Below are 14,597 nucleotides of genomic sequence, written 5' to 3' on the forward strand. Positions count from 1 at the left end.
TCTTAAATACAAAACATTTTAAAAACTTTTCAAAACAGAGAGACCAGGAAAAAAAGCCTTCCTCCCAAAAGACCAAAAAGCAAGAAACATTTCACTTAAAATATTTTTATATTAAATATGGTATTACAGTATGCTACCTTTTTCTAAGGTAATTAGGAGAGAAACACAAATATATGAAAAATAAAATTATAAGTGAACGATGAAAATCAAGCCTTTTTTTACTGTTTATGTATAGAGTGAGGGAAGGAATTATGTGGAGGTTACAAGAATAGAAGCTAGGCTTCTTTGAATGTACAGTGTTTTATAGATTTAACCTTTAGAATTATACAAATATTTTAAATAATTATAAGATAAAATTAAATCCTAAAAATAGAAAATAAGATAAAACAAACTTTAAAAAAATAATATTACAAGCATGATTTTATGTTTCACTTTATATCTTTGATATTTGCTAACAACTCGAGATGTGAAATTGAGGTTTATAAAGTAACTTTTAATAGTTGGTCTCCAACTAAACCTATGTGGTTCTTGGAAATTTTTCCCCACATCTAACAATCATAAGGAAACAAAGTTATAAACGAAATGAGTCAATGAAGAGAAATGTTGCTTAGTATCTTTGCTTTTTCTCTTGTACAGGAAAATAAAGGAAAGTCTGGAATGTTTCCCTGTAAAATTGAATAACTTGATCCACACACTCGCACAAATGTCAGCTGCAAGTCCTGCCAAGTCTGCCTCCCAGGCTCCCTCCCGGGAATCCTGTACGCCGAGTACAACCAGGACGATTCAGAGAGCGACGATTCTAGAGTTCAGCAAGAAACACAGTAATGTAAGCATCAAGTGTGCCAGCTTTACTGAAGTATCATTCAACCTCCTCTCAGGCTTCCCTTCACTATGTTACACGTTCTTCTTTCACCATGATTTTCTTTGCTGTGCCAATGAAAAGTCAGAGTTTGCGCAGCAGGGCCATGGAGGAGGAAGTTCTAGGGAGCAGTCGTAACCAGCAGAGCTCTTGGTGGAGCACCCTCAGAGAGAAGCGCTCCTGCCTGCGAGAGGATAGGCATGAGCTAATTAAAGTGTCCGCCAGAAAAGAACTGCAGAATTAGGCAGTCTCCTCCCACAACATGAGGTTAGGATATCTTTATCATAATGTGCTTATCTCTCATTTGCCTTTACCAATTACCTCTCTTAGCTTTTGTGATTTTTTTTTGCAGAAAGGTTTTTGTGTTGTTTGGTGGATGTGAAACCAGAGCTTGGAACTACTGCGGGTTGATATTGCTATCTTTTGACCTCTGTCTCTTTACTTTCTGCAGCTGTATCTCATCAAAGTGATTCAGAATAACAAAATGAGCCTGACAGAAAAATCTTTTGACCAGTTTTCGAAACTTCATAGCCAACTTCAGAAGCAGTTTGCAGCACTGACTCTCCCAGAGTAAGACACTGTCCTGCCCATACTGTTTTGCCCTCAGTACTTGTCCTTGAGTAAAAGGAAAAGTTATGGTTATGGGATTTTTATTTGCGAGCACAGTATTCTGATTCCAAAGCCATTGAAACTATCCCATCAAAGAACTTGTATTTCTCTCAGAGTAAAGAATCCTTTGCCTTGTAAAACAGAACAAGGTCTGCAATTTTCTTTCTGCTTCCAGCCATTGATTCTGTAGTGAGAAAAATTCAAAACTTATTTCCTTTTCTCATCAATTATCATATAAATTGTTTTGTCTGTTTTCACTTGCAATATTTCTATGTTTTTCTCTAAAAACAAAATTGAAATTGGACATACAGAACTAAATTGGGTACATGACTTTTTCAATAAATAACCGTAATAGAAAGCGCTGATATAGTTTCTGTAACAAAAAATAAAAATTCTTAATATCAATTAGTATTTTAATAGCTCATTCTGTTATTAACTTTGACTTGGGTGATCTAGCTTTAATGAATTATTATGGTCCTTTTGAGAACATCTTGAAAATAATTGCCTCTGGTAATGTTATAATGGGAAAAATTAGATATAACCAGGCTGAAAATATAATGAAAATAACTTCAGTCCAAACGAACCTTCTAAAAGTCATCATTTAAAATTGACTAAATTTAGGTAATAGACTTCAGTGTATAACAAAGGTGACCTTTAAAAAGGTGAGCTTCCCAGAAGTTGGAATATTGGCACTTAGGTAAATCAAGTGTTATTTTTTCTCTCTGGGATTTTCATTAACTGTCCTTTTGTGATGTGAATGCCCATGCCTTCCTTACTGATACACTTTGTACAGGTAGATTTTTACTAGACTTTCAGGGTTTATTTACCTTGCAATATACAAATATAAGCAAAGTTATCAATGGATGAAGAGAAATTACACAATATAGAAATTTGTCTTCACATTCATTAAAAAACTATACTTATAAATATCACAGAGGTTTTGAAATACATTTGCTTTAAACATTAGGAATTTAAGAAATTGGAGTTGAGAGCATGTTCAAGAGACAGAGGAGGAAGTATAGTTGTTCTAGCAACTTTTAAAAGCATATCAGTTTTAACAAATACCTCCCCTTCCTCCCAAAAATAGCTGGTATCACACCTGAGGGAAAAAAAGAAATGCAACAAAAGGGTTCAATGTCTGGTCACAAAATATTTAATTCAAAATCAGTGTTTGCCACTATAAGCTACTAATTAATCATTTAGAAATGTAAGGGTTTTTTTTTGTTAAATAGCTCTCCTTTTTGGGTTTCAAAAATTTCTTCATCCCCTACATTTATCTCTCCAAGACATATCAGTATGAACTTTCCAAGTGCTAATGACCTCTCTCCAAATGCCTCTTCTCTATTTTCAATTTTGATTAGGATTATGGCTGGCAGTGGTACCTCAATTGGTTTAAAACCACTCAAGAAATAGTGTTTGTATGTTGACACTCCCAAAGGGGCTGTAACTATGGCATTGTATATAAATGAAGGAGGAGAGAAAGATTTCCCCTGACTCCTAAATTTACTGCAAGAAACTCTAGGAGAGTTATATAAACCCAGTCTGGAAAGTATGATCAGATAGTCAGAGTCATGAAGAATAAAATGCAAATTAGCCATAGTGTTTAACACTGGTCTTCAAATTGGGCTATTTGGACCCCAAGGGTATCTTCCAAGAGACCACAGGTTTGGAAATCTTTCTTGAAATTAATAGTCTTTGAAAAAATTAATGTGCTTGAGAAGGGTTGATTTTCTTTTCCTCTTCTGCTTTCACCATGGCCTGTCACCCACCATCCAGAATCTTATTTTAGTACATTGTCCCAGGGTGTAAAGCCCTCTAGGACTGAACAACAGGGCAAATCAAAATGCTGGTGCTTATGTTGAGAAAGTGAATTACTCTAATACTGATACTTTGATACTCTAATACTGATAGTGAGATTTGATACCTGAGAGTGTCAGGTATCAAATCTGTTTGCAGATCAGGTGTTTCCAAATCTTTGTTCTGAGCAAAATGGTGGGAGACCATGATGGCATTGTCAGATAAAAGATCATAAAAAATGAATTTGAATATCTGATCACTATTCTAATTTGCATATAACTCAAAAAGATTTAAAACAATTGAATAACATTACTACAGTGGAATTCCTCAATTTTCATGTACTTATTTATAAGCAAGATTTTTTTGACAATTTATCTAAAAAAACAAAAATAAAATTGATGCCAAACACCATTTTATTCCAGCAATGAGAATATTCATCCACAAATACATAAACTAATTTTGAAAACCAGCACAATTCATCTATTTATCAAAGTTTTTGGCTTTTCATATTGAATAAAAATGTAAATTCTATAGTACATCTTTGATTAATTGTGTATTGGTGCTAGTTTTTATGTTAGCTAAATCCAGGTGAAAAATTTCAATCCTCTAAACCTTGGACCTGAAGAGACTTTTTTAAGAAATAAAATGCTAATGCTATAAATGCACAAACCTAGTTTTAGACACTCCTGATATTTCCAACAGGCAGCAGTACATGGGGTGACTTGAGGTTGTTATCATACTTCAGTGTGAGTTTGCTGACAACTCTTCAGTGTCCCCCAGACCCTGTCCGCCCAGAAAGCTGGTGGCCCAGTCATGTCCTCCCAGCAATGCAGAAGGCAGCAGCTAGACTGCAGGCAGAAGAGGCTGCTAGACCTTTCTTAAAAAGGTCTACTTAACCAGCAAAGACATGTTGCCAAATGCTAGCCATTAACAGATCATCCTGACCAATATTTGGTCTTCATCAAACCTAACCCATCAGATGATTCACAACCTAGTGATGAGGAAATTCTCCACGTGCGAATCCAGTGGAAAGTGACCCTCCTTTGCTCCATGTCACTTAGTGGTTGAGTCCAGGGTTTAAATGTTTAATTTAGTGTACCAATGTCTCTAATGAACTCAGAAAAAATAATACAATCTGGCTTTTGAAAATTATGAATCATTAATTTCAGAAAGTACTTATTAAACTTCCGCACATACTTAAAGGACAAAAAAGAATGGTCTGCCATAAATATAGTTAAAAGGGGCAAATAAATCAATTTAATATGTTAAATTAAATTAATATTAATGGCAGTTAAAATTGAACTAGTGACCACAGCTATGTTCATGAAACTCTCAGGATTAATTATGTATACTATGGCTTTTTAAAATGTTTTCATTGGCCCCTCCGACCTAATAAGTTATAATTTTGTTAACAATCTTACAATGCAGAATCCAATTTTCCAAGTAATAAACATCTACTTTTCTTCTCTTAAAACAGGTTTCCTCATTGGTGGCACTTACCTTTTACAAACTCAGACCACAAAAGATTCAGAGATCTAAATCGTTACATGCAACAGATATTAAATGGATCATATGAAGTTGCCAATGTATGTTACAATTTACTTCTACTTGCTTATTTAAGATATCAACTGTTTTGTGTACTATTACTGGAGGTCTTTAGAAACATTTTATGATAATATCCTTTCATCCTGCATTCATTCAGTAAACTTGCATGCCTAATATGGGTAAAATCCCTGACCTGAGTGAAAACTATGGCGTAGCAAAGGTTTAGACCCTGTCCTCACACACTTCAGTAAAGGAACACGAGTGGACTGTGAGCCCTACAAACAGTTCTAGAGGTTTAGAGGACTGAGAATTAGTGCCAACTGTGAGGATAAGAAGGTTTCAGGGAGAAGCAGGCACCTCAGCTGGGCCTTTCGCAACAGGTAAGATTTATAGAGTTGACAGAGGTGTTTCAAGTGGGACAAAGCAACATAAGCAGGTCATGAAGGAAAAACCTGTGAGGGGTTGTACTAGTTTCCTTTTGCTGCTCTGACAGATTACCACAAACAGTGGTTTGGAAAAAACACACATTTGTTCTCTTATAGTTCCAGAGGTCAGATGTCCAAAAAATGGGTCTTCTAGGGCCAAAAGTAATGTATTGGCAGGGCTGGCTCCTTTTGGGGGCTCCAGAAAGAATCTCTCTCCTTGCCTTTTCTAACATCTAGCTCCTGCCGGCATTTCTTGGCTTGTGGCACCCTCCGGGAATTGCCTCGCTTCAACCTCTCCTGCTGCCCTTATGTCTCTAACTCTGACCTCCTGCGTCTCTCTGAAGGATTCTTGTGATTACATTGGGCCCACCTGGATAATCCAGGGTGACCACTTATCTCAGAAACCTTTACTCAGTTCTCCCACCAGAGTCCCTTTTGCCATGTAAGGAAACGTATTCCCGGGTTGCAGGGGTGAGGATGTGGCCTCTTTGGGAGGCGACTATTCTGCCTGCCACATGGGATATGTGGAAACGTGGAAGGACGCAGTTCTGCGAGGTCTCAGGTTTTTTGTGAGAAAACTGAGAGGAAGAGAAACCAGCAAGGTGGGTGGGGCCAGATAGTGAAGAGTTAAGCTAAGCCCTCGAGAGTAGTGAGGAACTAAAAACTAAGAACAGCAAGACCCCTCACCACTCTGAGATGTCCTGGCTCCTTACTGGAGTGGGACAATCATAAAATATAACATGCATACCTACATCTCTGCAAAATGAAAGTGGACAGTTTTGATGATCCGTTATAAAAGAAGCGCCCAAGGAACTGTGTGATAGTTTTGAAACATGTCTGAAAGTTCTTTGCCAGGCTCCCATCAAGTGGGGCAGTCTGTGTTGCCCCTCCTTTTGAACCTGAGGAGTCTGTGGTTGCCATCAAAAAGAGTCAAGGTCCCTGAGTCTGCCCGGGGGAGAGACCGTGCAGAAAGGTCTAATGGAGAGCAAGATGTGCAAGGAGCAGCAGCTGTTCCTGTCTGCAGGGGAATCCCAGCCCAAAGCCAGGCAGCCTCAGCCTCGGTCATGTGAGTGGGAGTGCTCGAGGTGACCCCCAGTCACCAAGAGATTAGAGACCCCAAGTGAGAATACCCTAGTTGCACATGGTCAAAGCTGCAAGAGAGAATGATACAATAACTGATGTGGTTTTACGCCAACATTGCAATGATGCAGCAACAGCCTCTCTCCAAGGCCAAGAAATAAAAGATTTCCAGCAATTCAGATGCCTCTCTGGTGCCCCCTCCGAATCATGAAACCTCAGTTTCTCCCTACTTTGTGTTCTTTATAGTTTAGCCATCCTAGAGTGCCTCTCTAAATACTATAATTTTATTTTCTCTGGCTTTTTGGCGGGTGGAGAAAGACAATATATAAATGGGTTGACTCAGCATATAATTTTTTGTGTTTCACTTCTTTTGCTTAATATGTTTGTGAGATTCATCCGTTTTGTTGTTAGAGCTGTAGCTCCTGTCTTTTCATTGTTGTATATTATTCGTTATATAACTATATCTCAATTCATGTGTCCATTCTTCTCTACATGGGCAATTGGAATATTTCCAATTTGGGGCTGTAGCTAATAATGTGGCTATGAACACTCTTACATGTGTGTTCCAGTATGCACACATTTTTGTCACATACCTCACAATAGAATTTCCAGATCGTAGGAGGTACTTGCCGTCAACATTTAGATAATGACCAATTTAAGCTCTCATTTGCAGTGAATTAGTGTTGCAATTTTCTACAAACTTGTCTATGCCCAGCACTGTCAATCTTTTTAATTTTGGCCATTTTGGTGGGCGTGCATCTCATTGCGTCTTTAATCTGTATTTGCCTGGTTACTAATGAGAGTGAACGCCTTTTCATATGCTACTTGGTCATTTGGATATTCTCTTTGATGAAGTGCCAGTTTATGTCTCTTGCCATTTTTCTACTGAGTTATTGACGTTCTCTTATCTATGTATAGCATTTGTTCATATATCCTGGATAGAAGTCCTTTTATAGTTGCAAATATTTTCTCCTACTCTTTCTTGTCCCTTCATTCTCTTTATCATGTCTTCCGATGAACAGAAGTCCTTAATTTTAATGTAGGGAAATATATCAATAGTTTCTTATGTAGTTAGGAGAACATACCCTATCTCAAATTCATAAAGGTAGTTCTTTATGTTATCTTTAAGAAGCTTCATTGTTTTGCCATTCACGTTTAAATCTACAGTCCTAGAAGAATAGATTTTAGTGTATGGTATAAAGTAAATTTATTTTTTTCCAGTGTACTCTCAGTTGTCCCAAAATTTTGTTTAAAAGACTCCTTTTCAAACTGCAGTGCCACATTTGTGATAATTCAAGTATCCATCTAGGTACCTGTCTATTTCAGAGCTCTATATTCTACTCAACAAACTGTCTTAATTACTCTATCTTTAACATAAGTCTTAATATCTAGCACAGTAAGTTTTCCTATTTTATCCCAGTCATAGACAGTATTTTGGCTCTTCTTGGCTCTTGTGATATAATTTTTTCACCTTCCAGCCTTGATGCCATCTGTGGCTCTTGACCAGATTTGGGGGTACTTTTCAATGTTTCCCAGGAGTCCAATGTTATTATATACCTGAACCATGGCCCTCTCCTCATTCCAACAGTCATTCACTTCAGGGGATGGTAGGGTGAGCCTCACACGGAACTATCCAGGTAAACATAAGAAAATAGTGGGTTGTTATGGCAAAACTAACTAGGATTTTAATTGAGATTACAATTTAAGCTCTTCTAATGCATTATCATGGGATTAAGTAGGTCATTTTTTTGTTTTTTCAATTATATTTTATAATTTTTTGTATAGCAGTCTTGCAAATCTTTTGTTATACTTGTTAACTAGATATCTCATGCTTTTATGCCATTGTAACCAGGACTTCTTTACAATTCTTTTTCTGTTTCTCACATTATCCAGATAGAACTGATTTTGTATCTTGACGTTTTACCCAAAAACCTTTCTAAGTTCATTTTTAATTTCAATAATTTATCTGTATGATATTTTGGATTTTCTACTTATACACTCATACTGTCTGCAAATAATGACAGTTTTATTTTGCCTTTCCAATATTTATATATTTTATTTCTTTTTCTTGCTTTTTTATACTCTTCAGGACCTCCAATACAAATACTTAACTGAGGTGGGCATGGTGGACATTGCTTGTCTTTTTCATGAATTCAGGAAGGAAATGTCAACTATTTTTTATTAAGTAAGCAGATTTTAGGAGCTACCCTTTGTCATATGAAGAAAATTCCCTTTAATTCCAAAGTTGATAATAGTCTTTATAATAAAGCATGTCGAATTCATCAAATATTTCTCTGACTCTATTGGGTTTTATTGTTTTGTTTTGTTTTTTCCAATATTCTCTTGAGGTGGTGAATTGCATTGAAGGATTTTATTTTAAACCAAACTTGTACCTTGGATAAATTCCACATACTTAAAGTATTTTCCTATTTTTTAATTGCTGGATTAGGTTTAACATCTTCCTTAGTGTTTGTTTTCACCTTGTACATGAGAGAGATTGCCCTGCAGTTTTCCTTTCTGATAGTCTTTGACAGGTTTCAGGATCAAGAATTTGCTCACCTTGTAATTTTAGTAGGGAATAATTCTTGCTTTACTTCTACTCTCTGGAAGAGTTTGTATAAAATTGGTTTTATTTCTTCAAATAAATAGTGAAGGTCTGGAGATTTGACTTGTTTCAGAGTTATGTGGCAATTCCTATTCTCTAGTTCTTCATGAGCTTATGTGTCAGTTTCAGGCAAATTTCTACTAATTTGTTGACATAAAGTTATTCAAAATATCTTCTTATAATATCTTTTAATATTTGTAGAATCTAAATTGATTTCATTCTCTACATTTCTGACATGTATCATTATAACATCTCCTTATTCCTGATCAGTCTTGCCGGGGGATTTATGAATTTTATTAATCTTTGCAAAGGATAAACTTTGGGTTTTACCAGCACTTTCTATTGTAATTTTTTTTCTATTTCATTTATTCTGCTCCTATCTTTGTTGCTCCCTTCCTTCTGCTTCTTTTAGTTATCCCTTAGGGGGCTATATAACTCACTTTTTTCAACCTATGTTCTCTTATGTGAGGTTCTAAATATCCCCTCTAATGAAGATTTAATTGCATCCTACAAGTTTTTATATACAGTATTGTATTTTCTTCATCATTTCTGCAAAATTTTATATATTTTTTTATTATGACATTTCTTGTGACCATGGGTTATTAAGAAGTATATTCTTAATTTTTCAAATTTGTGTGAATTCAATCCTTTGAAACTTTTGAGACTTGGTTTATGGGCAGGCTTATGGTCAATTTGGAAAATTTTTCATGTGTGCTTAACAAGGAGGTACTCTGTGGGTGCTGGATGCAGGAGTCTATATACACATATTTGTTCAACTTGCCTGTCTTTACTGACTTTTGTTTGCTTATATCAGTTAACAATAGCAGTGTTTAGAAATCTCCCACCGTGTTTATGAATTTAACTACTTCCCTTCATCTTTCTGTTAACTTTGGCTTTTATATATTTTGTGATGAAGTTATTAGGATCATTCTTTCACTACTGTTCAGGTGTCTCTTCTTTCTTTAGCAATGGCAATGTCTATGTCTTCAAATTTGTATTATCTAATATTAATATAAGCATATCAGCTTTCTTTTGACCAGCATTTGCATGATACAATATTTTTCATTAATTTCTTTTAAACTGTTCTGTATTTTTATATTTTAGTCATCACTCTTCTAAGCAACACACAGATAAGCTTTGTTTTATATCTAGTAACACTACCTTCATCATTTAACTGAATTATTTATTTACACTGAATATAATCATTGATAAATATATGTATACATATGTATGTATGTATATAGATATGAATATATATTCAAGTTCACCATTTCAATAAGTGCTTCTTTTTGGCCCACCTAATGTACAATATTTGTTTCTCTCTTTTGTTCCTCTCTTTCTTTAAATTTAATATTTATTATTCCAGATTTCTTCTATAGTCTTATAAGTTATATACTCTTTCACTAGATTCTTAGAAATTGCCATAGATATTAAAGCATGCATCCTTGACTTATGTAAGTCTAATATAAATCTGTATTTTTATCAATTCCCAAATGATGCAAGAACACTTTATTTATTTAACCCACTTCAGTCTTCTATGCTATACTAATAGTATACATTTATATTGGTATCTATAAGCTTCAGACATTGTTATTGTTTTATACAACCAATATTTGTTTAGTATTACTGACATATTTAATGTTCATTGCTTCCTGAACTCTCACTTTCTATCTGAAATTGCTTTCTGTCTATCTGGAAACATCATTTACTCTTTCCTTTAATATAGATTTGCTGTTGACACATCTACCTTCTTTCTTGTAGAATATTTTTGCTGAGTACAGTATCTAAGTGGTGATGATTTTATTTAAAAACTTTAAAGCTATCATTTAATTGTCTTCTGTTTTCCATTGATATTTAAGAAGTCATCTGTTTAATTGTTGCCCATTTAGAGGAATTTTTTCCCTTAATCTTTAACTGCTTTTAATATTTTTCATTGTGTTTTTGTTTTTAGCAATTTTGCTATGAAATTCCCAGATGTGACATACTTCCATTTATCATGCTTGATGTTTTTAGGGCTACTTGAGTTTGTAGCATGATTGTAGCACTAGTTTTGGAATATTCTCAGTCATTATCACTCTGAAAATTCCTTATAGCTCTCTTTCTGGAAATGTAATCACATGCATGTTAAACTTTCTCACTATATCCTCTCCATCTCCTTCCTCTTCTACGTTTCTCCATGATTCATTTTATCTCTCCATGATTCATGCTGAATAGTTTTTTTCTAACCTATCATCTGAGTTACTAATTCTCTCTTTATTTGTGTTTAATATTATTAAACCCATCCTTTAAGTTCTTTATTTCAGTTATTGTACCTTTCAGTTTTAGAATTTTCACTGTTCTTTGCTGAAAATTTCAACTTTTTCAATTTCCCAAAAAGAGCAAGCATAGCTATTTTAACATCTTTCTGAAAACTTGAATATTGGAATTGATTGTGTGTTTGTTTTTATTGTCTTATGTTTCTTCTGGCTTTCAGTCATGTAGTCTTGTCCCTTGTGAGCCTGGTTATTTTCTTTTTTACTGTGGCCAGATGTTGTAACTGTAATTTTCTTTGTAGAAATAATTGGATATATAGGTTTCTATTACTTTTTCCAGAGAAGTTTTCTATTTGCTTCTGCAGAACTGTTGGGGACACCAACAATCTAAGAGAGCTGCAATTCAATTTCAAGATTTCAGGTTACTCAAAGCCAAGCTCAAACCCTTGTGAGGACCTATTTCTGGTTCATCAGGATAACAGTCGACCCCATAATTGTAATGCAGTAAAGGGTCAAAAACCCTATTCCTTTTTTAAAATAATTTTTATTAGAGAGTGTAAGTTTACAAAATCATGCAGAAAGTAAAGAGTTTCCTTTACATACACAGTTTTCTCTTTTATTAATATTTTGTATTAAAAATTGGACTACTAATTGTAGTCCATAGTTACATTAGGGTTCACTGTTTGTTTTATGCAGTCCTAATACTTTATTTTTAATTTTAATCCTAGTAACATATATACAACCTAAAATTTCCCTCTTTTAACCACATGATACATTATAAATATATAATTTAGTGCTATTGTTTTTTGAAGGATTTACTATATTTTTTCATCCTCTCCCCTCATTGTCTGCTCTCTCTGTCCATTCTCTGTGTGTCCTCTGTGTCTGCTTGTTTTCTTTTTAGGAGACAACAGGAACCAAACCTGGGACCCCCCGTGTAGGAGAGAGGCACTCAATCACTTGAGCCACCTCAGCTCCATGCTTTGTTGTGTCTCTAATTGTCATTCCTCTTTGTGTCTCCTTGTTGCATCATCTTGTTGCATCAGCTTGCCGTGCCTGCCTGTCATGCCAGCTCGCTGTCTTGCTCATCTTCTCCAGGAGGCACCAGGAACCAAAACTAGGCCCTCCCATGTGATAGGTGGGAACTCAATCCCTTGAGCCACATCCACTTCCCAGTGTTGTTAATTACATTGACCAATAATGTGCTGCCATCACCACCATACATTACCAAAAGTTTACCCCCACCCCAATCAGAAATCAAGTACTAATTAAGGTTTTTAAAAATTTTTTTTTCAAAGAAGCTTTAGATTACATAAATGTTACATAAAAAATATAGAGGATTCCAATTTTCCCCACCCCCTACCCCTCCAACACCACATTAACAACATCTTACATTAGTTTGGTACATTGTTACTATTGATGAACATATATTGAAGCATTGCTACTAAACATGGACTATAGTTTACATTATAGTTTATACTCTGCCCCACACAATTTTGTAGATTATAATAAAATATATAAATAGGCTGTATCTGTCACTACAGTGTCATGCAGGACAATTCCAATGTCCCAAAAACATCCCCTTTTCATACTTCTTTTTTCCTCTCCCTCTCCTCAGAACTTCTGGTGACCACTGCCTTTATATCAATGATAAAAGTTCTTCCACTAAAACAATTAGCAGTCAAATCAAAAATCTTTATTCTCCACTTGGAGCTTGAGAAAGACTTTAGATGAGATTACCACTCCAGTCATGATTTGAATTACTTTAATTATATGCTATTAATAGATTAAATCAATGTATGCCTATAAACATTTCTAAATTTAAAAATACAATATATTAATGTGTATATTAAAAATTGCATCCTAACTGAATTAAACTCATTGATTCTGTATGTTGGCTTATGGCTGTGCCTCCTCATTGGACAACACTGTGGTTTGATGATGAAATAGATCCACTTAAGAAAATGCCACAATTCCTGGAATTCTTAATGACTATTAGGGAAAACTAGGATTTTCAATAATGACTTCATTGGGTTGCATATAGTAACAAAGGAAGAGGTGAAAATTCTAAATCCCTTTTATCAGTTCCTAAGACCAGTGGTTCTCAGTGCATAGGTCCTTGCCCAGCAGCATCAAAGTTACCAGGGAACTTAGAAGAAATGTAAATCTTAACCTCATCCTAGACCTACTTCATCAGAAACTGTGAGATGTGGCTCAGAAATTTGTGTTTTAACAAAACCTTCAGGCTAAACTTTGAGAAACATTGCCTTGACTAGAAGCATCTTTCCATTTTTTGGTCCAGCTTGGGCATGGTAAGTCATTTGGCCTACAATGTAGTGAGTATTCAGGTATCCTACTATATTATTGGTTCTTAGCAAAAATGGATTCAGGAACATTTTTCTACACTATTATATCAAGGCTTTTAAACTCTCAGCTGGAGATGCTATTTTGTATCAAAGGACAAGTGCCTGAGCATATAAGAAGGTATAATTAAATCAATTCTGAGTGAGTTAGAGAAGGCATCCCAGAGGGTATGGCATTCAAGTTGTTATTAAAAGGCCAAGAGGAGTTAGTAAATTGAAATCAGGGAAAAGTTGTGATAGACAAAGGGAACTCAAAGGAAAAAGCACCCTTTACACTCCAGCAGTCTGTTCCCCCACACAATCTTTGAACAACTAGCAAAAACTGTCAAAGCCATCTTCTTCAGAGTTCCAGGAAACAGTGGCTTATAGTAACAGGACAACTGCCAAATCAAGAAAACACAGCTTAAAAGTAGTAGGAGTAGCTTCGTTGCCCTTGCTGGCCCTTCCCCAAACCCCTCTTAGTCATGGAGTGGAACCAGCCTATCCTCTCATTGTGAATCCATGGTCCTGTTCTGGAAGGAGCAGAGTACCTCTTATGTGCATATTAGAATATGTATCTGGCCATGACAGTCTATCCAGTGGCAGCTTGAAGGACTAAATCAGGACACATGTTTCTGGCTTCCCTTCCTAGAACTTGCCTGCTGGCAGAAGCCGCTTGTAGAAGTTAAAGCAATGTAAGAAACAATTTGAAGTGACCTGGAGCTAAGGTGTACCAGCTTCAAGACACAAAAGAGCAACCAGCAGGGGTTGTAGAAATCTATTTCAAAGAAAAGGGGACATTCCAACCCCTATAAACAGGGGAATTACTGTTTGTCCCTTGCCCAGGATGGGATGCTTGCTCAGATAATATTGAGAGGACCCATGCTTTTGCTTCAGGCTGATCTTCCTGATAGGGCAACTAAATTTTGAAGGACAACAGCAGCCAAAAACAAAGCCAATTTGCAAAGACTGTGAGAGGCATTTTTTGGTCTTCAGTTGTTTATTTTTGATAGCTCCTGGCACTCAAGGAAATCTCTGTCATATTACTAGCTGGATACAAAATTAAGAAACAGATACCTCAAG

At 35.6% G+C, this 14,597-nt stretch overlaps 1 protein-coding gene across 3 annotated transcripts in view; it reads left to right on the forward strand.

Moving 5' to 3' along the window:
- PIK3C2G (phosphatidylinositol-4-phosphate 3-kinase catalytic subunit type 2 gamma) overlaps positions 1-14,597 on the forward strand; it is a 646,925-nt gene that overhangs the window by 552,175 nt on the left and 80,153 nt on the right. For all 3 annotated transcript variants that reach the window (XM_058282853.2, XM_071210197.1, XM_071210198.1), the window contains 3 exons: positions 637-826; positions 1,311-1,429; positions 4,743-4,851. In XM_058282853.2, coding sequence (XP_058138836.1) covers positions 637-826; positions 1,311-1,429; positions 4,743-4,851 — 418 coding nt within the window. The remainder of the gene's footprint in view (positions 1-636; positions 827-1,310; positions 1,430-4,742; positions 4,852-14,597) is intronic.

Source organism: Dasypus novemcinctus, chromosome 20, assembly GCF_030445035.2.
Source record: "Dasypus novemcinctus isolate mDasNov1 chromosome 20, mDasNov1.1.hap2, whole genome shotgun sequence".
In the NCBI taxonomy this organism is placed as follows: domain Eukaryota; kingdom Metazoa; phylum Chordata; class Mammalia; order Cingulata; family Dasypodidae; genus Dasypus; species Dasypus novemcinctus.